Consider the following 26,263-nt stretch of genomic DNA (forward strand, 5'->3'; position numbering starts at 1 on the left):
GCAGGGGCGTATCGAGGGGGGGGGGGCGGGGGGTGCGGAACGCACCGTGTGACACCATTTAGGGGGGTGACACCAAGGCAAAAAATAGCTAAATATATAGAGAAAAACTTGAGGGGGGTGCAAATTGAAAGTATGAGGGGGGGGGGTGCAAATCGAAAATTTGAAAGTTTGTCCCCGGGAAGAGTCGCTACGCCTCTGGGGGGGGGGGGGGGGACACCATTAAGTGCCGCACCGGGTAACACCCGACCTCGCTACGCCACTGGCGCTAAGGACATTTTTTTTTAAATGACCACGGTCTTTTTTTCTGTGTGTGTGTGTGTATGTGTGTGAGCGCAAGTGATCAAGTCATCAAAGATGACTCAGACATGACTTCGAGGCTGATGTTAATAAATATACAGTCATTCCCATAGACAGACATTCATACAGACAGACATTCACATAGACAGACAATCACATAGACATTTACATTGACAGACATTCCCAGACAGACATTCCCATAGACAGACATTCATACAGACAGACATTCCCATAGACAGACATTCCCATAGACAGACATTCATACAGACAGACATTCCCATAGACAGACATTCCCATAGACAGACATTCATACAGACAGACATTCCCATAGACAGACATTCCCAGACAGACATTCCCATAGACAGACGTGTCCATTCCATAGCCAGACATATCTATCGCCGGCGTTTCTTTCAGACAATTAGCTCCAGGGAGGAGAGGGTATTAAAATTCCCGGGGGAGGGGCAGATACTGGTTAAATTTATATTTTTTCCAAATATAAAAAAAACAATATTTCTTCTCTCTTTTCTTTTATCACTGCGACGGAGGAGGGCGGTGGAAGTGCTCGGGGTGGGGGGGGGTGCCTAAAAGATACTCGGTCCTCCCCCAAGCTCAAGACAAACTTATTTGTGAACAGCGAGGAACACAATACCATCTCTGGTCTAGTCACGTGATAAACATACCTCTATGATGAGATTAATCTACCCCCTCCCCACCCTCACGTTTGTCTATCTTGGGTCCGACATCTCCACCCCATGAGTTGCCCCCTAAACGGAACAGATAGACCCACGGGCCGATAGAGGAATAAGCTCACGTCAGTGGGGTCTACGATCATGGACACTCATACATATGTATTTGTCTGGAACATTCCTGGACTTGAGGGGCGGGGGTGGGGATAATTGCTGGGGGGGGGGCTGAATATGGTCTCTGAGGTGTAGTTAGAATATGGTTAATGTTTTAGTTGTAGATGCTGGTTGTTATGATGTTTTGGTGGTAGATGTTTGTTGTTATGATGTTTTAGCAGTTTATATTTGTAATTGTGTTAGATATGTTGTAGATGTTAGTTGTGATGTTTTAGTGGTAGATGTTTGTTGTGATGTTTTAGTGGTAGATGTTTGTTGTGATGTTTTAGTGGTAGATGTTTGTTGTGATGTTTTAGTGGTAGATGTTTGTTGTGATGTTTTAGTGGTAGATGTTTGTTGTGATGTTTTAGTGGTAGATGTTTGTTGTTGTGATGTTTTAGTGGTAGATGTTAGTTGTGTTGTTTTAGTGGTAGATGTTAGTTGTGATGTTTTAGTGGTAGATGTTAGTTGTGATGTTTTAGTGGTAGATGTTAGTTGTGATGTTTTAGTGGTAGATGTTAGTTGTGATGTTTTAGTGGTAGATGTTAGTTGTGATGTTTTAGTGGTAGATGTTAGTTGTGATGTTTTAGTGGTAGATGTTAGTTGTGATGTTTTAGTGGTAGATGTTAGTTGTGATGTTTTAGTGGTAGATGTTAGTTGTGATGTTTTAGTAGTAGATGTTAGTTGTGATGTTTTAGTGGTAGATGTTAGTTGTGATGTTTTAGTGGTAGATGTTAGTTGTGATGTTTTAGTGTTAGATGTTAGTTGTGATGTTTTAGTGGTAGATGTTAGTTGTGATGTTTTAGTGGTAGATGTTAGTTGTGATGTTTTAGTGGTAGATGTTAGTTGTGATGTTTTAGTGGTAGATGTTTGTTGTGATGTATTATTGGTATATGTTGGTTGTTGTGATGTTGTGATGTTTTAGTGGTAGATGTTTGTTGTGATGTTTTATTGGTATATGTCGGTTGTTGTGATGTTTTAGTGGTAGATGTTATCTGTGATGTTTTAGTGGTAGATGTTTGTTGTGATGTTTTATTGGTATATGTTGGTTGTTGTGATGTTTTAGTGGTAGATGTTGGTTGTTGTGATGTTATGATGTTTTAGTGGTAGATGTTGGTTGTTGTGATGTTGTGATGTTTTAGTGGTAGATGTTGGTTGTTGTGATGTTATGATGTTTTAGTGGTAGATGATTGTTGTCATGTTTTAGTGGTAGATGTTGGTTGTTGTGATGTTTCAGCGGTTTATATTTGTAATTGTGATGTTTTAGTGAAATGTTTTTTGGTAGAAAATGTTTGATGTGAAGTGGGGAAAATTAGAAATACAAGGCCAATATGTTGTTTCTGAGTTATTTTGGATAAAACGTCCGATGATTAAAAGTATGCATTATACACCCATGAGAAAAAACGGTTTTAAGTTTTGTTTCAAACTTTAATTGAATTGTAATGCACTTTTACGTTTAATCTATATACTACTAAAAGTCAAGTTTGTTTACATGTTTGAATATTTATTTGTTTGTTTGCCTGATCGAAAATTGTGATATGTTCGACTCTATCTGGAAAGCTGTAAAATGGTATGCAGGTAGAGAATAATTTTTTAATGCAGACAGACTGTTGATCACAAATTTATTTAAAGACGTTAATTAATTAATTGATTTATTCATATGCAGATTAACCCATTTTTTTAAAAAATATTTGAAAAGCCACTAGACTCGGCGGGACCGTGACGTCACAGGTTTTTGTTTACTCTTTAGTACAATAAAATGGCGGCGTCTATCGAAGAAAATTGTGTTCCCATTCACAAGTTTAACGCGTTCTAAATCTAATTTTCTGTCGGTCATAACTTTAACAATACGTCCGTTTTCTGTATTTATTACGTTCCAACACTTATATCAATGTTCAACTGTCTTTTTCATTTAGTTTTACAATAAATTTCTCTAGATCTAAAGATCAGCTATCGAAGGAAATTTATGAATCTAGCCTAGATCTAGATCTAGCCTAGATGTAGGTCACTAGGTTTCTATGTAAATTCTAGATCTAGACTTAATGTAAATTCTACATCTAGAATCTATTTCAGGTCTTAATTATTTTATATAAATCTTTGTTTGGCTTATTTAAGATAAAATTTAATTTGAAAGTTAGTACTACTAGACTTATTTTTAGATCTAGATCTAGAATCTATACGCCGTAAATCAAGTTGCATAAGGAGATACATAGTATAGTATAAAAATTCACTTGTGACGTCACGAGTAAATAGCTAAGTTGGTAGCGTAGTCAGCTCTCATGCAGGAGGCACGGGTTCTAGACCAATATGTCAATGAAATTTTTTTTTTCAATTTTTTTTTTTTAGATGTGAATGATAACGTTGCCTATCTGAACTTGGCAAGATACAGGGCAGGTGAAGTAGAGTTCATCTGTTTCTTTGTCCTAAGCATATGAAAGGATAGTGTGGTCAGATACATGCTCGGCTGGAATTGTTTTTTAAACGATAAAAACATGTTGTCTGAGACTTGGCAGGACACTGGGCAGGTGAAGTAGAGTTGAGTAGGTCACCTGTGACGTCAGTTTATGAAGGGATAGTCCGAAATCGGTGTTTTCGGTGTTTTTAAAAGATAAAAAACATATATTTGAATGTGGGGTCTGTTTTTTGTGACGATAAGTGACACTGCAGTAGCGTACCGAGGAGGGGGGGAGACGGTAGGGGAGGGGAGGCGGGGGGTGGGGAGGGGAGGCGGGGGGTGGGGGGGGGAAGGGGAGGCGGGGGGTGGGGAGGGGGAAGGGGGGGGGGCATATGTTGGGGCGCCAAAATGGTTTGGAAAAATAAATTGATAGGTTGAGGGGGGTTCAAATCGAAAGTTTGAGTGGGGGGGGGTGCACATCAAAAGTTTGAGGGGGGGGGGGGGTTCAAATCGAAAACTTTGTCCCCGGGCGCCGGGAAGGGTCGCTATGCCTCTGAGTGACAGACGTGATGTTTTTTGATGGATGACCCCCGAAACCCACAGTTATCCAACGGATGACGGGTATTCTAGTTATTTTTAAAAATGCGTTGTTTTTATTCATGGCTGTTTCTAGTTGTAAATGTGACGTTATATGTATGTAATTAGTCACGTATTACTCGTGTTTAGAGAGAACTTTTGTGTTTAGAGAGAACTTGTGTGTTTAGAGAGTACGTATGTGTTTAGAGAGAACTTGCGAGTTTAGAGAGAACTTTTGTGTTTAGTGAGTACGTGTGTGTTTAGAGAGTACGTGTGTGTTTAGAGAGTACTCGCGTTTTAAGAGCACCGATCCTACGTCTAGAGTAGAGAGTATTCGCGTGTCTATAGATAACCCGGTGTATGTATAGTAGAACTTATTCTCGTGTGTCTATAGATAACCCGTGTGAGTACTAGAACTTATTCTCGTGTGTGTCTAGCGAGCGCTCACGTGCATGCACGTGCAGGATCAACATTGCCATCGGAACGAGTCAAGGGAAGCCACCATGGGTTGACCCCTCCCCCCCATCCCCCCCCCCCCCCCCCCCGCGACACAGCGCGAGACGACACGGCCGCCATGATGCCGGCTATTGATTAGCTCCGGCCTTCCAAGGGAGACAAGTGTGTGGCTGTGGAATTGTCGTCAGGTTGGACTAGCACGCGCCTGTGTTTTGGGGAGAATCGGATTTTTTTTCTTGAGATCTTTCGGCGCTTCTTGGAGTGTGTTCGAACAACGTGATTGTATCTATAAATAGTTGTGTTTGTTTTGGAGCAATGGATTAATTAGTTACGTCACAGAGCTAATGTTTATGTGTGACGTATTTTCATGTGTTGCACTGAATTTTGTAAAAAGTTTTCATCAGAATTGTGTATACAAATCAAACCGAAGGATGCTAGTAATATTGTTATTTTATTTGAGCACGTGAAAATATTCAGTTGTTTCCTAGCTAGCTAATCCTATAATAATTAATCTAGTTCATGCGCCGTTTAATTAAAGGCCGAAGTTCATTTAGATAAAGTCATAAACATCATCGACCCATACAGGGGGTCAAGGTCACTGAATTTTTAATATTGTAAGTAGCCGCTGTATTCGTTTATTGTCTTCATATATATATATATATATATATATATATATATATATATATATATATATATATATATATATATATATATATATATATATATATATACATATATATATATATATATATATATGTATGTATATATGTATATATATGTATATATATGTATACATGTATATATGTGTGTATATATATATATATATATATATATATATATATATATATATATATATATATATATATATATATAAGGTCGGGACGCGACACACTAGTGGTAACTGGATATTTGTTCAGATGCTTGTGACTCTTGTTAACTATATTTACCCACCTGTGCATCTTCTATCGCCAACCTTCACCATAAATCACTCATGAAAACTGAGCGCTCAGCGCGAGCTATATTTGTTGGAACTGGATACCTGTCTCAACGTCTGGAGACTCCCTGAACTGGTCAGGTGAAAGTAAGACACCTTTAAACATTATTTTTAGATTGGGCTTTATTTCCACGACGGATTATTTTAAAACAATTTTGTTGGTCGCCCTTTGGACTAGTAGCTTTTGCCGCAGTGCAGAACAGATTTCAGTGTTTAAGGGTCATTCATAAACAACGTCACATTTTTTTTTTAATGTTTTTTTTTTTTACATTCCCACCCCATCGCCAAAAAAGTCCCACCATCATTATAAGAGTGTGATGTCTAATTTAGTTTTAAAGACAGGTTTTTCGATGTCATGGTTTTTTTCTGCCGATTTTTCTGATATGATTTAGGTTAAGATTACGTTATGGTCGGTGTAGTGGCCAGATGCATGAGCAGGGTTAGAGTTACGTCCAGTGTATAAGATATCGGCTCACAGGTTTGGTTAAAAGCTATGGTTAGGTTTAGGGTTGTTAGCGTCTATATTACCAGCGTATGTGTTTGCCATAATGAGATACATCTGCCTCGTTATACGTCGTGCTAAAATAAACGATTACGTTTCACGTGAACATAGTGTGTGTATGAGTAGTTGTGTGGTAACATATTGCACAGTATGTGTATGTTCTTGATATGTTATGTACAGTATGAAATTCTTTGTGATAGGTTATGTAAACTATATAAACGTCCGTGATATGTAATGTAACGTAGGCTACTTAAATGTTCGTGATAAATTATGTACAGTATGTAAATGCTTGTGATAAATTATGTACAGTATGTAAATGTTCGTGATATATTATGTACAGTATGTAGATGTTCGTGATATTGTATGTAAATGTTGTTGATATGTAATTTAAATTATTTAAATGTTTGTGATACGTTATGTACACTATGTAAATGTACGAGACGTGTTTTTCATGTCAGCTATAATCGTCTTATTATTAATTACGGATTTTTCCGCTCCAATAGTTGGTCAGTGGTGGGATTTGTACTAAAGCTATTTGATGGGAAGTAAAGCGGATTTGAATGGCTTTAGTTTGTGTAGATATTAAAAGGCAGTGGCGTAGTTAGGGGAGGGCGTGTGGGGCGGCCGCCCCGCGCACCGACCCCAAGGGAGCGCCAAAAGGGGTTAAAAAATTAAAATAAAAGCTCTTTTAAGCTGAAGTATTGAACTATACAGTCAAAGGAGGGGAGGTTTTACATAGACAGGAATAACTGTATATAAATATGGGATGATAGTCCGCCCCGGGCGCCGGAATAGGTCGCCTCTGATTAAAATTAAAGGGTGTCCGGCTTTGTTTTGTTTCATTAAGTCTAGTGCAAGATTTTGTTTTCTATTTGTATGGCATAATAAATCATTTGGGTTCAGAGCTGGATCTTGGTATAATAGACGCTGGTTTGGTCAAGTAAGGGTGGCTAATAAAGGTTTGAGAGTTATGTGGGGTGGAGGCAATTGAAAGTAGTGGTCAAGTGGGGGCTATTGAGTGGTCAAGTGGGGGCTATTGAGTGGTCAAGTGGGGGCTATTGAGTGGTCAAGTATGGGCTATTGAGTGGTTAAGTGGGGGCTATTGAGTGGTCAAGTGGGGGCTATTGAGTGGTTAAGTATGGGCTATTGAGTGGTCAAGTGGGGGCTATTGAGTGGTTAAGTGGGGGCTATTGAGTGGTCAAGTGGGGGCTATTGAGTGGTAAAGTATGGGCTATTGAGTGGTCAAGTGGGTGCTATTGAGTGGTCAAGTGGGGGCTATTGAGTGGTCAAGTGGGGGCTATTGAGTGGTCAAGTATGGGCTATTGAGTGGTCAAGTGGAGGCTATTGAGTGGTTAAGTGGGGGCTATTGAGTGGTCAAGTGGGGGCTATTGAGTGGTCAAGTGGGGGCTATTGAGTGGTCAAGTGGGGGCTATTGAGTGGTCAAGTGGGGGCTATTGAAAGTAGTGGTCAAGTGGGGGCTATTGAGTGGTCAAGTGGGGGCTATTGAGTGGTCAAGTGGTAGGCTATTGAGTGGTCAAGTGGGGGCTATTGAGTGGTTAAGTGGGGGCTATTGAGTGGTCAAGTGGGGGCTATTGAGTGGTTAAGTGGGGGCTATTGAGTGGTCAAGTGGGGGCTATTGAGTGGTCAAGTGGGGGCTATTGAGTGGTCAAGTGGGGGCTATTGAGTGGTTAAGTGGGGACTATTGAGTGGTTAAGTGGGGAGAGGGCTATTGAGTGGTCAAGTGGGGGCTATTGAGTGGTCAAGTATGGGCTATTGAGTGGTCAAGTATGGGCTATTGAGTGGTCAAGTGGCGGCTATTGAGTGGTCAAGTGGGGGCTATTGAGTGGTCAAGTGGGGGCTATTGAGTGGTTAAGTGGGGGCTATTGAGTGGTCAAGTGGGGGCTATTGAGTGGTCAAGTGGGGGCTATTGAGTGGTCAAGTGGGGGCTATTGAGTGGTCAAGTGGGGCTATTGAGTGGTCAAGTGAGGGCTATTGAGTGGTTAAGTGGGGGCTATTGAGTGGTCAAGTATGGGCTATTGAGTGGTCAAGTATGGGCTATTGAGTGGTCAAGTATGGGCTATTGAGTGGTCAAGTATGGGCTATTGAGTGGTCAAGTGGGGGCTATTGAGTGGTTAAGTGGGGGCTATTGAGTGGTCAAGTGGGGGCTATTGAGTGGTTAAGTGGGGGCTATTGAGTGGTCAAGTATGGGCTATTGAGTGGTCAAGTATGGGCTATTGAGTGGTCAAGTGGGGGCTATTGAGTGGTCAAGTGGGGGCTATTGAGTGGTCAAGTGGGGGCTATTGAGTGGTCAAGTATGGGCTATTGAGTGGTCAAGTGGGGGCTATTGAGTGGTCAAGTGGGGGCTATTGAGTGGTTAAGTGGGGGCTATTGAGTGGTCAAGTGGGGGCTATTGAGTGGTTAAGTGAGGGCTATTGAGTGGTCAAGTGGGGACTATTGAGTGGTCAAGTGGGGGCTATTGAGTGGTCAAGTGGGGGCTATTGAGTGGTCAAGTGGGGGCTATTGAGTGGTCAAGTGGGGGCTATTGAGTGGTCAAGTGGGGGCTATTGAGTGGTCAAGTGGGGGCTATTGAGTGGTCAAGTATGGGCTATTGAGTGGTCAAGTGGGGGCTATTGAGTGGTCAAGTGGGGGCTATTGAGTGGTTAAGTGGGGACTATTGAGTGGTTAAGTGGGGAGAGGGCTATTGAGTGGTCAAGTGGGGGCTATTGAGTGGTCAAGTATGGGCTATTGAGTGGTCAAGTATGGGCTATTGAGTGGTCAAGTGGCGGCTATTGAGTGGTCAAGTGGGGGCTATTGAGTGGTCAAGTGGGGGCTATTGAGTGGTTAAGTGGGGGCTATTGAGTGGTCAAGTGGGGGCTATTGAGTGGTCAAGTGGGGGCTATTGAGTGGTCAAGTGGGGGCTATTGAGTGGTCAAGTGGGGCTATTGAGTGGTCAAGTGAGGGCTATTGAGTGGTTAAGTGGGGGCTATTGAGTGGTCAAGTATGGGCTATTGAGTGGTCAAGTATGGGCTATTGAGTGGTCAAGTATGGGCTATTGAGTGGTCAAGTATGGGCTATTGAGTGGTCAAGTGGGGGCTATTGAGTGGTTAAGTGGGGGCTATTGAGTGGTCAAGTGGGGGCTATTGAGTGGTTAAGTGGGGGCTATTGAGTGGTCAAGTATGGGCTATTGAGTGGTCAAGTATGGGCTATTGAGTGGTCAAGTGGGGGCTATTGAGTGGTCAAGTGGGGGCTATTGAGTGGTTAAGTGGGGAGAGGACTATTGAGTGGTTAAGTGGGGAGAGGGCTATTGAGTGGTCAAGTGGGGGCTATTGAGTGGTCAAGTATGGGCTATTGAGTGGTCAAGTATGGGCTATTGAGTGGTCAAGTGGCGGCTATTGAGTGGTCAAGTGGGGGCTATTGAGTGGTCAAGTGGGGGCTATTGAGTGGTCAAGTGGGGGCTATTGAGTGGTCAAGTAGGGGCTATTGAGTGGTCAAGTGGGGGCTATTGAGTGGTCAAGTATGGGCTATTGAGTGGTCAAGTGGGGGCTATTGAGTGGTCAAGTGGGGGCTATTGAGTGGTCAAGTGGGGGCTATTGGGTGGTCAAGTATGGGCTATTGAGTGGTCAAGTGGGGGCTATTGAGTGGTCAAGTGGGGGCTATTGAGTGGTTAAGTGGGGAGAGGACTATTGAGTGGTTAAGTGGGGAGAGGGCTATTGAGTGGTCAAGTGGGGGCTATTGAGTGGTCAAGTGGGGGCTATTGAGTGGTCAAGTGGGGGCTATTGAGTGGTCAAGTGAGGGCTATTGAGTGGTTAAGTGGGGGCTATTGAGTGGTCAAGTATGGGCTATTGAGTGGTCAAGTATGGGCTATTGAGTGGTCAAGTATGGGCTATTGAGTGGTCAAGTATGGGCTATTGAGTGGTTAAGTGGGGGCTATTGAGTGGTTAAGTGGGGGCTATTGAGTGGTCAAGTGGGGGCTATTGAGTGGTTAAGTGGGGGCTATTGAGTGGTCAAGTATGGGCTATTGAGTGGTCAAGTATGGGCTATTGAGTGGTCAAGTATGGGCTATTGAGTGGTCAAGTATGGGCTATTGAGTGGTCAAGTATGGGCTATTGAGTGGTCAAGTGGGGGCTATTGAGTGGTTAAGAGGGGGCTATTGAGTGGTTAAGTGGGGAGAGGGCTATTGAGTGGTTAAGTAGGGGCTATTGAGTGGTCAAGTGGGGGCTATTGAGTGGTCAAGTGGGGGCTATTGAGTGGTCAAGTATGGGCTATTGAGTGGTCAAGTATGGGCTATTGAGTGGTCAAGTATGGGCTATTGAGTGGTCAAGTGGGGGCTATTGAGTGGTCAAGTATGGGCTATTGAGTGGTCAAGTATGGGCTATAGAGTGGTCAAGTATGGGCTATTGAGTGGTCAAGTATGGGCTATTGAGTGGTCAAGTATGGGCAATTGAGTGGTCAAGTGGGGGCTATTGAGTGGTCAAGTATGGGCTATTGAGTGGTCAAGTATGGGCTATTGAGTGGTCAAGTTGGGGCTATTGAGTGGTCAAGTGGGGGGGGGGGGGCTATTGAGTGGTCAAGTGGGGGCTATTGAGTGGTCAAGCATGGGCAATTGAGTGGTCAAGTGGGGGCTATTGAGTGGTCAAGTATGGGCTATTGAGTGGTCAAGTATGGGCTATTGAGTGGTCAAGTATGGGCTATTGAGTGGTCAAGTGGGGGCTATTGAGTGGTCAAGTGGGGGCTATTGAGTGGTTAAGTGGGGGCTATTGAGTGGTCAAGTGGGGGCTATTGAGTGGTTAAGTGGGGGCTATTGGGTGGTCAAGTGGGGGCTATTGAGTGGTCAAGTGGGGGCTATTGAGTGGTTAAGTGGGGGCTATTGAGTGGTCAAGTATGGGCTATTGAGTGGTCAAGTGGGGGCTATTGAGTGGTCAAGTGGGGCTATTGAGTGGTCAAGTAGAAGCTACTGAGTGTTCGAGTGGCTACTATATATTTGATAGAGGCCATACAGTAGTTCAAGGTCTTGTTTTTCTTAATTAATGGCGTTTGAAACACCGACATAGTTAATGATGTGTGGGCGTCTGTTTGATGGCATAATTAATTGCGTGTGGGCGTCTATCTAACGATATAATGAATGACGCGTTTAAAAGTTCAAGTAAAGATCCACGACATTAATTATGTTGCGCCATTAATTGTTTCATATAGTAGACGTACACATATATTTTACACAACATATAAAAAAAACTCGGATGTAGTGTTGGTGGTATCCGAACCCACCACACTACCAACACAACAACCCACCTAATATCTCGAAACCTGTTTTCCCATTGTCTAAGCTAAACAACTGTCACCTGATACTGTTACTAATTATAGTCTTTTCTCGCTATAAATAGATCCAACTTGTGAAATCAATTACACTATGTGTTTGCTTTATTTAATTCGCCATTTTTTTTTACTTCTTTCTCGATTGTTCCAACAATTGGGTATCCCAGTCTGAACCCCACCCCACCCCCACCCCCACCCTACTTCCACGGTTCCACCGAGGCCAACCCAGGCTCCCCTCCCCCCCCCCCCCACCCTACTTCCACCGAGGCCAGCCCAGGCTCCCCCACCACCGTATCCCGCGAATTGTGTTGTTTCATGCTCTCCCCATGGCTACCATTGATTTAGGCCACGGTCAATACATCACAATTAGAGTTATCCTCCCCGGCTCTTCACTGCGTGGAGTTTGTTTGGTTTTCTCTTCTTATTGGCGAAATATTTGCATTGTGATAAAAGCGGATCGCACTATTGTACAACACGGAACACCTATTCTATCGGTGTTTCTTTTTTCTTCTGGGTGTGTTGCTGTACACACGGGCGTACAGTCATTGTCTACATTGTCTCATATGTACTGTTGACAATAGTCTACACAGTATTGTATACAGTGTTCAAATGTACACTTTTTTGTACACTTTGTGTACAGATGAATATGTACAGATATGCACTGTTACAAAATACGCCTTGGCCGGCCAGTTCGCGCATTGCCTGGCCAATTTACGAACTACTCTGTCTGTTTTAACCTCTTCAAACATTGGCCACGTTAGTCGGGCAGTGCGCGGACTGGCCGCATTTCTGCCTTTTTTCAGAATATATATATATATATATATATATATATATATATATATATATATATATATATATATATATATATATATATATATATATATATATATATATATATATATATATATTAATGCGTGTGTGTCTGTGGGTGATTACGCATGTATATATTTTATTACTATTTTACAAACACAACTGTTAAACCGCTTCGTCAACATGCTTAAACTTAACGTGAGCTGTCTTTATGGATGTCCTGGTTAGTTTGGGGGCTTCAAACCTCCCCCCCCCCCCCCATCCACCCCACCGACCTCCGCCACTAATATCCAGACTGTGTATCGGAAATTAAATTCCATCAAATAACGTTGATGTTTTTTGTTGTTGTTTTTGTGTCATGAAAATATCTTTGTGCTTTTTTTTATGTCCGCGTTGTAACAAAGGGAAGCAATTTCCTCTGTTGTAACGGCCTTACTGCCCTTTGTTAGTTCTCTATCGATATTAGACGAAACCATTAGGTTTTGTTTGTTTTTGTTTTGTAGTTGTTTTTTTTTTTTTTGTAGTTTTTTAGTAGCTTTGTTTTACTCGACCGTTTTTAAAAAAAATAATAATTAGAGATGTAATCTCTATTTGTTTAATAGCTGACTTGAGATTGCTTAAATTATGTAAGGGGTCATCCATAAATGACGTCACGCTATTTTTGACAATTTTTACCTCCCCCATACCCTCCTTCACATATCGTCACAAAAAGCCAGATCCCCCCCCCCCTAAAATGTCGTCACACCTCAGCCTACAACTCCCCCCCCCCCCTCAAAATTGCAGTTGAATTTTTTTTTTAAATATCGATATCTTTCCAAAATCTTGTCTGAACTTTGCCAACATAGAGTATTTTAATCAATTCCTATTACAATTTATTAAAACAGTTTTCTAAAACGCGAAATTACGTCTAAAATTAGTTTTCTAACATTGCAAAAGTGTGACGTCGCAACATCTGAACCCCTCCCCCTCATCACACACCGTCACAAAATTACGGACCCCCCTACGAGTGTGACGTCATTTATGGACTACCCTTAACCTTGCTATGTAGATATTTCCTATAGATATTGTTCCTAAAGCTGTGACCAGCGTTAGGATTTGGGTTAGGTTTTAAGATGTCTAAGTACAACATGCAGGTCGGTGTGTGGCGTAGTTCGTTAAATAACGGTTGCTTGACCCGTGGGGGGGGGGGGGGGCTGTTGACCCGTGAGTGGGGCTATGACCCGTGGGTTGGCTGTTGACCCGTGGGTGGGGATGGATGACCCGTGAGTCGGGGCTGGTGACCACATTATGACCCAGGTTGACCCCTTGAAGTCTCGTCATACAGTGGTAATTCACGTGACCTTTAGCGAGAAGACAGATCCACGTCAACTGTGGTGTGTGGTCGATAAAGTGGGAACCCTTATGGGTTTTTCACGTTCGTATTTTAGTTCTATATGAGAATAACGTTCAGTAAAGTGGGATTAGCTTTGGTTGTATCTTTTTATACTAGCTCTTGTTCCGTGTCTATGATCCGTTGTTTGGTCGTACCTGGGGTCAGAGAATTGTACCAACAGATACACTAGGACCATTGTACCAACAGATACACTAGGACCATTGTACCAACAGATACACTAGGACCATTGTACCAACAGATACACTAGGACCATTGTACCAACAGATACACTAGGACCATTGTACCAACAGATACACTAGGACCATTGTACCAACAGATACACTAGGACCATTGTACCAACAGATACACTAGGACCATTGTACCAACAGATACACTAGGACCATTGTACCAACAGATACACTAGGACCATTGTACCAACAGATACACTAGGACCATTGTACCAACAGATACACTAGGACCATTGTACCAACAGATACACTAGGACCATTGTACCAACAGATACACTAGGACCATTGTACCAACAGATACACTAGGACCATTGTACCAACAGATACACTAGGACCATTGTACCAACAGATACACTAGGACCATTGTACCAACAGATACACTAGGACCATTGTACCAACAGATACACTAGGACCATTGTACCAACAGATACACTAGGACCATTGTACCAACAGATACACTAGGACCATTGTACCAACAGATACACTAGGACCATTGTACCAACAGATACACTAGGACCATTGTACCAACAGATACACTAGGACCATTGTACCAACAGATACACTAGGACCATTGTACCAACAGATACACTAGGACCATTGTACCAACAGATACACTAGGACCATTGTACCAACAGATACACTAGGACCATTGTACCAACAGATACACTAGGACCATTGTACCAACAGATACACTAGGACCATTGTACCAACAGATACACTAGGACCATTGTACCAACAGATACACTAGGACCATTGTACCAACAGATACACTAGGACCATTGTACCAACAGATACACTAGGACCATTGTACCAACAGATACACTAGGACCATTGTACCAACAGATACACTAGGACCATTGTACCAACAGATACACTAGGACCATTGTACCAACAGATACACTAGGACCATTGTACCAACAGATACACTAGGACCATTGTACCAACAGATACACTAGGACCATTGTACCAACAGATACACTAGGACCATTGTACCAACAGATACACTAGGACCATTGTACCAACAGATACACTAGGACCATTGTACCAACAGATACACTAGGACCATTGTACCAACAGATACACTAGGACCATTGTACCAACAGATACACTAGGACCATTGTACCAACAGATACACTAGGACCATTGTACCAACAGATACACTAGGACCATTGTACCAACAGATACACTAGGACCATTGTACCAACAGATACACTAGGACCATTGTACCAACAGATACACTAGGACCATTGTACCAACAGATACACTAGGACCATTGTACCAACAGATACACTAGGACCATTGTACCAACAGATACACTAGGACCATTGTACCAACAGATACACTAGGACCATTGTACCAACAGATACACTAGGACCATTGTACCAACAGATACACTAGGACCATTGTACCAACAGATACACTAGGACCATTGTACCAACAGATACACTAGGACCATTGTACCAACAGATACACTAGGACCATTGTACCAACAGATACACTAGGACCATTGTACCAACAGATACACTAGGACCATTGTACCAACAGATACACTAGGGCCATTGTACCAACAGATACACTAGGCCCATTGTACCAACAGATACACTAGGACCATTGTACCAACAGATACACTAGGACCATTGTACCAACAGATACACTAGGACCATTGTACCAACAGATACACTAGGACCATTGTACCAACAGATACACTAGGACCATTGTACCAACAGATACACTAGGACCATTGTACCAACAGATACACTAGGACCATTGTACCAACAGATACACTAGGACCATTGTACCAACAGATACACTAGGACCATTGTACCAACACATACACTAGGACCATTGTACCAACAGATACACTAGGGCCATTGTACCAACAGATACACTAGGCCCATTGTACCAACAAATACACTAGGCCCTAGTTACCAGACGAATTGAAGTGGTACCATCAGAGAGACAGATTGTAATGCCAGTGGCGTTGAAGGCATTACGTCTAATGGTGTTTTGAACGTATAACAAGTTTTTTTTTTTTTTTTTTGTAATTCTTAGCGATCAACTTCACTTTGTTAGTCTTAATACTTTTTATTAATCAACATGTGATTACTAATATTGAAAGTTATATATTTTTTAAATCATTGATCTCCCCATTTTGTGTTTTGTTTCCTTGACCGTCCGTCCCCACTAACGCCGAGATGTATTTACCTCTGTGTTTGAACTCTCCAGATTTTCTACTTGCATCCCCTGTGGCTTTACAAGCCGCCTACTTTCGCTTTCTTTCCTGCGGCTTTTCGTTTCCTTCCGTTTGCTTGCTGAGATATAATGACAGGACTGATCCAAGTCTCACACAGTTATCGATCTTTCACGCCAATTATCCACAGCAGCTTTCTTTTGGTTTTTTTTTTTTTAACGTGGATCTTTCGTCCAAACCTAGTGGTGAACAAATGGAAGGTACTTTTAAACTCTTGACTTTAAAAGTTGGGGGAAAATGTTTTGTTTCGCTAAAAAAAAAAAAAGATTTTTAGCTAGTTGACTGTAAGTTGGAGAAAAAATTTTATGTTTCGCTAAAAAAACAAAGATTTAGCTAGTTTACTTTAGGTTGGGAAAAAATGTTTTGTTTCGCTAAAAAAAACAAAGATTTAGCTAGTTTACTTTAGGTTGGGAAAAAATGTTTTGTTTCGCTTTAAAAAAAATAGATTTTTATCTGGTTTGACATTAAGTTGGGGAAAAAATGTTTTGTTTCGTCAAAAAACAAATAGATTTTTAACCAGTTTGGTTTATGCCTTACGTCTAGGGTGTAATTTGGCGCACAGTGTTTTAAAGTTTTACCAAACGAAAGGCGAAAGCGTTAATTTAACGTGGCGTTGATGAGAGGTGTTTGTCATTAAACAGTTTGATTGTGGTGGGAGAGAATTGCTTGGCGTGATGGTGTCGTCTACAACAAGTTCAGGGCAAATGATTGGTTTTTTAGTTTGTGTGGGGTTATGTGTAGGTGGGTCTCGATTTTTGTGTAGGTGGGTCTGAATTTATTTGTGAGGGGGGTCTAGGTTTATGTGAGGATTTATTGATGGGTCTTTGGGTGGGTTTGGATTTATTTATGGGGGGGGTCTATGTTTTTGGTGGCTGGGTCAAGCTACCCGACTGTACGCCTGCATTGAAGAATTGTGTAGAGCTGAGCAGAGGGGGATTAGTCTGAAAATGGTGTTAACTCAGGGGTCGGCAACCTATTGATACGCAAGAGCTAAAAGTTACAATCTACAAAATTTCCCAATTTTTTTAAAGAGCCACTAACATTTTTATGTGCATTTCGGTAGTGGAAAGCGTGGAACAATTGCCACGGGGCTGGCCACATCACAGTTGTGGGGCTCAGTGTTTCTTCCAGACATTTTTCACCGGAGGGGGGGGGGGGGCACTTGAAATTTTCGAGTATGGGGACGGGGGGGGGGCACTGTTAAAAGTATATATTTTCTATATAAATTCTATTTCTTCCGGGTGGGCGGTAGACTTTCTTCGGGGGGGGGGGGAGGGTGCGGATGCCTGGAAGAAACTCTGATGGGGCTGGACCTAATGCCCAGCGGCTGTCATGTCAGCTGTCCATATACGCTCTACTCCACCTGTTCTCGTTGTTTTTTATTTTGTTTAAAGTTGTTTTATAGGTATAATATTTTTGAGTTTTGAAAATAAAATAATACAATCGTTATGGAACTAACGAGCCGCGCATCTGGACATACAAAGAGCTGAATGCGGCTCGCGAGCCGCAGGTTGCCGCCCCCCCGTGTTAATTGTAGAAATTTTAGTTTGGTAGGGGGGGGTGGGTACCCAGATAACTGCCACACAATAAAACAGTTCACAGTGGCTCTTTCTTCTTTTGTTTTTGTTTTGTTTTTGTTTGTTTTTTTGTAATTTCTGGCTTACATACAAGAGTCAGTATTTGATAGAACATGCCTCAATATTTTCTGACATGTTGATAAAAATGTAACGAACCTTTGTGTCCACTAAACCTATTTCTATTTTTATAATTACAGTCGCCTTTGCACGCACGCCACCGTACCGGATGTAGTCTTATTTAATGATGGATTGATTTCACATTTTGACCGATACCTTTATGTAATGATGAATCGATTACACATTTTGACCGATACCTTTATGTAATGATGAATCGATTACACATTTTGACCGATACCTTTGTGTAATGATATATCGATTACACATTTTGACCGATACCTTTGTGTAACGATGGACACAGATACATCGTATGTAATCTGGTCGACAGCGTCCACTGACCTGACTATCACGTGACTTGATCACCTTACACAACACGTGTGGCTGTTACCCAATACGACCTCACCACACGTATCATGTATCACAATTTTTTCAAGTTGCTCACGAAGGTTTAACGCTGACGCATTTTAATAATATTTTTAAAATGTAAACTCGTTTTACAAACCCGACTGCCATTTTTAATACTGCATTTTTACTTTCTCGTATATACGTAGTATAGAGAAAGTATTGTAATCGTGCAAAAAAAAAAAATCGAGATTTTTACAAATCTCGACGTTTTACACCTCACTGATACGGAAAAACATAATTTTGCAATCTTGTCCGTATGTCTGTGTGTATGTGTGTCTGTGTGTCTGTGTGTGTGTCCGTGTGTAAACACGATAACTTGAGTACCGTTACAGCTAGGTTGATGAAATTTCATATATAAGTATTATATCAAAATCGTAGATCCGTATCAACTTTTGAGCGATTTCCGACAACCTGAAGTGGTACTTTTTCTACTTTGAATTTTTCAAAAGCCTATAACTTGAGTACTATTTCAGATAGATAAATGAAATTTCACATGTAAGTAAAAGATCTAATTCTCTACCTTCTGTTAAATTTTGAGTAATTTCCGTTGACCGGAAGTAGTAATTTACGCTACTTCCGATTTCTCAAAAAACTAATGTAAATTTTAAAAGTACTAATAATATTGCGCACTATTATGCGCTTTTTTATTTCGCGTTCACTTGGTGTGCAATTAATTTGTCTACGAGATTTTATTCTATTTTTAAAACTTTAAGTATTTAAAATGGATTAAAAATCATGTCTATAGCTCGAGTTCCCATCCCCTGTTATTTTATATAAAAATATTCGAGAAAGTTTAGGGGAGATCACTCCCGGTTTATTTTATATTAATGTCATTTTTTTATTTAAATGTCATTTTTATAATGTCAGTTTCAATTTTATCCCATGGCGACTATTGTATTGATAGAGACAAATGTCACTCCTTGTTGCGAACTTTAATGTCACCAAAACTGTTATCCGATTGTAACTGTAGTCTATGCAACTGCTACCTTATCCTAACCACTGCTAGTACAGTACTACTTTAGCCTAGCCACTGCTATCCTAGCCTACCCTACAGTTACCGCTCCCTAGCCCACTGCTACCATATCCTAACCACTGCTACCCTAGCCTAGCCACTGCTACCCTAGCCTAGCCACTGCTACCATATCCTAACCACTGCTACTATATCCTAACCACTGCTACCATAGCCTACTGCTACCCTACCCTAGCCACCAAAATTGTTATCCGATTGTAACTGTAGTCTATGCAACTGCTACCTTATCCTAGCCACTGCTAGTTCAGTACTACTTTAGCCTAGCCACTGCTATCCTAGCCTACCCTACAGTTACCGCTCCCTAGTCCACTGCTACCATATCCTAACCACTGCTACCATAGCCTACTGCTACTGTTCCCTATCCCACAGCTACCCTAGCCTAGCCACTGCTACCATAGCCTAGCCAATGCTACCATAGCCTAGCCACTGCTACCCTAGCCTAGCCACAGCTACCCTAGCCTACCCTACAGTTACCGCTCCCTAGTCCACTGCTACCATATCCTAACCACTGCTACCATAGCCTACTGCTACTGTTCCCTATCCCACAGCTACCCTAGCCTAGCCACTGCTACCATAGCCTAGCCACTGCTACCATAGCCTAGCCACTGCTACCCTAGCCTAGCCACTGCTACCGTTCCCTAGCCACTGCTACCCTAGCCTAGCCACTACTAGTCTAGCCAATGCTACCGTTCGCTAGCCACTGCTTCCATAGCCTAGCCACTACTAGTCTAGCCACTGCTACCGTTCGCTAGCCACAGCTACCCTAGCCTAGCCACTGCTCCTCCCAATCAGATTGTACCCAATCAATATCTCCTAGCGCCTTACAAACTACAAACAATCCCCCGACATTTGTCAACTTTTTTTTCAAGATCTCTAGCAACTTTGCTCTCGTTAATATTTTTATCCTATCTGATGTGTTTCTGTGTGTGTGCGGGGGGGGGGGGGGGGGTATTGCATGTTTTGTTGAAGAGAATGCATGCCTGTAGTTAAGGTTTTTTTTCTTACATTGTCAACATATGCATGGTTTTCCTGAGTTTGATGATATTCCAAGTTTTTATAATCAAAGTTTTATTATCTATTTCGTTTTATGAAGTTCAAATGTTTTGTTATAGTCTAGCTAGTGCTACCATTGCCTAGCCTTCTACCATACCAAAGTTTACAGTTAGTCTATGTATGTAGAGAAATATGTATGTTTTGTTCTAGTCTAGCTAGTGCTACCATTGCCTAGCCTTCTACCATACCAAAGTTTACAGTTAGTCTATGTATGTAGAGAAATATGTATGTTTTGTTCTAGTCTAGCTAGTGCTACCATTGCCTAGCCTAGTTCTACCATACCAAAGTTTACAGTTAGTCTATGTATGTAGAGAAATCTGTATGTTTTGTTATAGTCTAGCTAGCCTAGTTCTACCATACCAAAGTTTACAGTTAGTCTACGTATGTAAAGAAATCCGGCCATTTTCATTAAAGGGGACATGTCGGGAACTTAATTCAGAAACTAATCTCTACCTTAACCTAACCCAGCTCTAACTACGTCGTATGCCAGTTAACAGTGTCTTTCTGTCCCTCCAATGTTGAAAACCTCCGAGTTGACGAGAATCCTTCCATAATATTGTTGACATGGATTAAAAAACGTGCTTTTGATTTTAGATTTTGCAATCAAAGCGACAGTAAAAATAATAAAAATAATAATAAAAACTTAAGCCTAAAAACAATTCAGAAATTTAATATTTTTAGAATCAATATTATAAAAGTTGCAAACCCAGAGAACTTGAAAATAATTGTTTGAGTTAAGGTCTAAATTTCTGTTTACTTACATCAAGCCTAAGCTATAACCCGATGTTTCACTTCTGTAAGCCAAATCTTGATTGGCTGTACAGATCGACACTCTCAAAACGCCACTTCATAAAAGTTTTATTGTAATTTGTGCTCAAAACTTTGCCGATACAGTTTTTTAATTACATTATTTTTAACAACACTTAGTGAAGACATGTTTGTTGTTGTTTTCAGTAATAAAATATACACAAACAAACTATATATTTATTTATTTTTTTAATTTTGTTTAGTTACCAAAAAATACTAAAACACTAATTACATCCAATCTTTAGTAAAGTCCAACAAAACCCAACCAGTCAGATTTGTATAATCATATTTATTTTAGTAACATCGTACATGATCTTTAAATTAATTAATGAGTCATTTGAATAATTTCGAGACTGTTCTCCGTTGGGTCCATTAAAACTACACTTGATGGTACCAAAGACCAATTGAAACAACACAACCCAAACTAATGTCTTGTCTCACCCCACGAGAAAAAAAATATTCACCAACTTCCTTCCAAGGTTGTCTTGTATCCAAACCGAAGTAAGAAATTGATTATTTTTTAATTTAAATCCCATAATCTGGACCCTATTCTTGATGTGAAAATTAAATATTGATTTTTACCTTATTAGAATGTTAACACTTCACCTGAAAAAAAAATTCTAGAACAAATAGGGCTTGTAAGTAGGTCAACAGCTTTTCGTTCTGGTACTTGCCAGCTAGTATTTTTCAAACCAAATGTGAATATTTTGATTAAGTCGGTGAAAAAATTTAATTCATCGAAAAGTTTCTTCCACTATACCTAAGTTATTTAAAATCGTAAACAATAATAATGATAGACTTCAAGATGTCGGCTAGCGTAAAGCAAAAAAATATATCTTACTTTTAAAGTGATTTTTTAAAAAAACAAGCGTACTGTTTGTTATTATTTATTCGAATCCCTAACAAGTTATCCTACTTAATTTGATTCTATTATTAGTAAAAAGCAAAGTTTAATTGTTGCATATTAGGTACTCTTGGTATTTTAAAATCGTGAAGCGAGGACCACCCGATATGTTGTGTTTTTTATCAATTAATGTAGTTCGAAAATTTAAAACTATAGAATAAGACCTCTTCATTAACCCCCCCCCCTCCGCAACTAGCAATGCCATTCCATTCTCCCTTCCAAACATACACGAGCTATGCAATGTTCCCTTGTTCGTCTAGTTCCCTGTATCTGTTCCTCGTCTAGTCAGTGCCGGCGCCAGATTATTTAGCGCCCTAGGCAAAACTTATTACAACGCCCCCTTTCACACAAATTAATTACTAAACATATGTATAAGAACAATTCATTAAAAGTGACTTATTAATTTATTATCAATTGCGTAAACGTTAAATGTAGACATCAAAATCAAATTTTACATGCCTCCTTCGTTGCAAACGTTTGTACTGATTCCTCCAATTCCAGTTTGCAAGTGTAATCACGTTTTATTGAAATTGTTGCTAAGTCCACGAGTCTACTTTGTACCTTACGACATAGCCACCCCCCCCCCCCCCCTTTAGAAAATTTTAAGTGCTTTCCTCCCCCCCTCCCCTCCCGGGGGGAAAAAGTCTAGAAAGAGAAAAAAACTTTTAAAAAAACTTCTTGTAGTGTTCGACTCTCTGAAATTCTCCCAAGAGGCAATTTAAGCTTGACTGTTTTCAGTCATAATTGTATAATGTCTATATTGTGTGATTATGTAATGATTTTTTTAAAAAAACAAAAGGTTATAAATGTTATAGATTCCAGCCTAAAATTGTTATATATGAATCCTTTAGGAGAGGGTGAAAAATATGAAAAGACAACTAATTAGACGTTTAATTTAAGACTAAGACTGTATGTCTACAAACATTAAGTATTGCAATCTACAACAGCTACTGATGTATTTGTTTTTCAACTTTATATTGCTAAAAAAAACCTACCAATCCATTTTGTTTAGAACTTAAGCTCTCTATATATATTTTTACAGTAACAAATAACTTAAAGTTGTATTTATATGTAAGCGGTCAACCTAAGGTGCAGGAATTTGAAATGAAAGTTAAGCAACGAATTATCTCCCATTTAAAAATCCAAATAGCAAAATTTTATTCAAGGGAAATAACTTTCACAAGAATTGCTAAATTAATCAAGTGTAACTAATACATGTTTGAAAAACACAATAAAACGCTCTAAATTTCACTATGTAATAATTATAACAGATCTTTTATGTTAGTTATGTAACCTTGTAAAAACAATATATTTTATCTATTGAATACTTAACTGTATGTTTTGTTTGAAATTCTAAAAATGGTAGCTTTATTATAACATACTTCTATTCATTTTTGATGACATACTTTAATCGTTGTCATTACTCCGTCATCATGAATATCAAATTTTGGATCCCCTAAATAAAGGGATGTCTTTCAAAATATCAAACACGGGTAACTGCTTTAGACATTGCTAGAATTATTGATTAAATATTTTTAAAATTTATAATTTGAAAAAAAAAGTTTACGATTAGTTATAAATTCCATCCTATTTAATATATATTAATACTTTAAGAGTGGTAATATAGATTCCTAAAAACCTAAAGATTTTTCAACTAGAGAACGCCTACCTTTCTTTATAGTGTGTTCCGTACTGAATTGAAATCATCTAACTTACGATAAACTCGACTACTCGGTATACTCTACTACATTCACAACACATATCAAACTTCGATACAGAAACAGAACTACACCCGATGCTCCAGAACTACGACACCAACTCGTTTAACTTCACCAAGCTCTACAAACGGTACTCCCAATCAACAACTATTTCACTGGACCTACTACTACACTTTAATAGTCAATATAATTCGATACCTTAATACCACAAGAATCAGTACTCCCGAACTCCAGAACTGCGATACTTCATCACCTGCATTCTCATTTCTCTATTACCAATCAGATTCCACTAGACATTCAACTACAAAACAGCCAAATGAAAATTATGACTCTTTAACACCTCGATACTTTATACCTACGAAACCATATCAGCAACAGCCTTCCGCCGTTACTCCCAAATCTAAACGATTCATCAAAACATACCAAACAAGTGACAATACTTTGAACACCCCGTCAATTACAAAACTCTATACACCAGGACAAATTTCAAAGTCAGAGAAAACCAGACTTACAAGCCCTATTAAAAAGTTCGACATTTAAATTAGGAACTTATTTAATTGTTTCTACATCAATTCTGTGACACCAAATTAAAAAGTCAAAGTGACTGGTAAAAAGCGCCCCAACCTTTCCAACTTAGCCTATATAGACCTAACTTTGGGGTGGGGGTGCAGAAGGGATAGTTCTTCTTGGGTGCCGAAATAGATCGCAACTCCTTTATAAAAGTTATTAATTACTTGAGTTACTTTTCGATAATAGCGATTAAACCTTTTGCGCCCCCCTAGGGATGGCGCCCTAGGCGACCGCCTAGTTCGCCTTATAGGTAGCGCCGGTCCTGCGTCTAGTTCCCTGTATCTGTTCCTCGTCTAGTTCCCCGTATCTGTTCCTTGTCTAGTTCCCCGTATCTGTTCCTTGTCTAGTTCCCCGTATCTGTTCCTCGTCTAGTTCCCCGTATCTGTTCCTTGTCTAGTTCCCCGTATCTGTTCCTCGTCTAGTTCCCCGTATCTGTTCCTTGTCTAGTTCCCCGTATCTGTTCCTTGTCTAGTTCCCCGTATCTGTTCCTCGTCTAGTTCCCCGTATCTGTTCCTCGTCTAGTTCCCCGTATCTGTTCCTCGTCTAGTTCCCCGTATCTGTCTCTGCAATACGGCGGCGAATGATTAACGACGTCCTGATATCCAATGTTGCCAAAATGTGATAGCACCCACTTAGCAACGAAATCTGGCCAAAATACTGAACCATCTGTCTCCTTCTCCCAGATACAGCCCTCCTTCTCCCAGAGACAGCCCTCCTTCTCCCAGAGATAGCCCTCCTTCTCCCAGAGACAGCCCTCCTTCTCCCAGAGACAGCCCTCCTTCTCCCAGAGACAGCCCTCCTTCTCCCAGAGACAGCCCTCCTTCTCCCAGAGATAGCCCTCCTTCTCCCAGAGATAGCCCTCCTTCTCCCAGAGACAGCCCTCCTTCTCCCAGAGATAGCCCTCCTTCTCCCAGAGATAGCCCTCCTTCTCCCAGAGATAGCCCTCCTTCTCCCAGAGATAGCCCTCCTTCTCCCAGAGATAGCCCTCCTTCTCCCAGAGATAGCCCTCCTTCTCTTAGATACAGCCCTCCTTCTCCCAGAGATAGCCCTCCTTCTCTTAGAGACAGCCCTCCTTCACCCAGAGATAGCCCTCCTTCTCCCAGAGATAGCCCTCCTTCTCCCAGAGATAGCCCTCCTTCTCCCAGAGATAGCCCTCCTTCTCCCAGAGATAGCCCTCCTTCTCCCAGAGATAGCCCTCCTTCTCCCAGAGATAGCCCTCCTTCTCCCAGAGATAGCCCTCGTTTTTGCAATGTAATGCCCTATTGTGGCCCAGTCTAGACTGACATGGTCTATCTCTAACTCTATGAGAACCACTGGACCTCTATACTGACATCGTCTAACTCTATCTTTGAGAACCACTGGACCTCTCTACTGGTGTAGCCTCTCTAACTCTATGAGAACCACTGGTCCTCTCTACTGGTGTAGCCTCTAAAACCGCTACTGACACGACCGTGACACTTGACACTGTCACTATGGAAACTCTTTTGTTTTGTCTAGCTGGAGCTTCTCCAACAACAAAAGAGTACAAAAATTAATTACACAGAAAATTGCTGTGGAAGAAAAGCCAATTATGGCCACAGGACCTTGCGAAGAGAGAAAAAAAAATGCATCACATAATTTTTCAATATCGTGACGGGTTTTTTTTTCGTTATTATTTTTAGTTGAAAAAGGAAATGTGCAAAGGTCATAGGCGGAACCTTTGTACGAGACTAGATGTAGGAGGGGGGAAGGTTGAGAAACATAAGGGCGTGGCTTCCCTACAATTATTCACATACTAACTATGCACATAATTGACGTCTCGTAATTATTGTAGAGTTAGTTCTAGCGTCCGCATAGACAAAATCTGATCGCAAATCATGTCGGGTGTGTGTCTTGACCTCCGCTGAACACAGAGTTTCTTCCAGGTCGCCCCCCCCCCCGAACGAAATGAAATTTATATAGAAATTATATACTTTTGACAGTGTCCGCCGCCCCCCCCCCCCCCAAAAAAAGTCTACCGCCCCACCCCCTCCCCCCATCCCCCCGAAAA

General features: G+C 40.9%; 2 protein-coding genes across 4 annotated transcripts in view; both read left to right on the plus strand.

Annotated features, from left to right (window-relative positions):
* Window positions 1–26,263, plus strand: part of LOC131943049 (protein stoned-B) — a 46,925-nt gene that overhangs the window by 11,705 nt on the left and 8,957 nt on the right. The window contains exon 1 of one of the 3 annotated variants that reach the window (XM_059303059.1): window positions 5,076–5,177. The exons of the other annotated variants lie outside the window; for them this stretch is intronic. The gene's annotated coding sequence lies outside the window, so the exon portion shown is untranslated. Of the gene's footprint in view, window positions 1–5,075; window positions 5,178–26,263 lie in introns of those variants that run through there. 3 annotated transcript variants of the gene reach the window in all.
* Window positions 24,918–25,512, plus strand: LOC131943047 (uncharacterized; the record flags this gene model as incomplete). The annotated part of the gene is made up of 1 exon (XM_059303055.1): window positions 24,918–25,512. A coding segment is annotated over one exon (595 nt), but the record flags the coding sequence as incomplete, so codon positions are not given.

This window comes from Physella acuta, unplaced genomic scaffold (assembly GCF_028476545.2).
Source record: "Physella acuta isolate Inbredline_101_S28 unplaced genomic scaffold, ASM2847654v3 ptg000439l, whole genome shotgun sequence".
Classification (NCBI taxonomy): Eukaryota; Metazoa; Mollusca; class Gastropoda; family Physidae; genus Physella; species Physella acuta.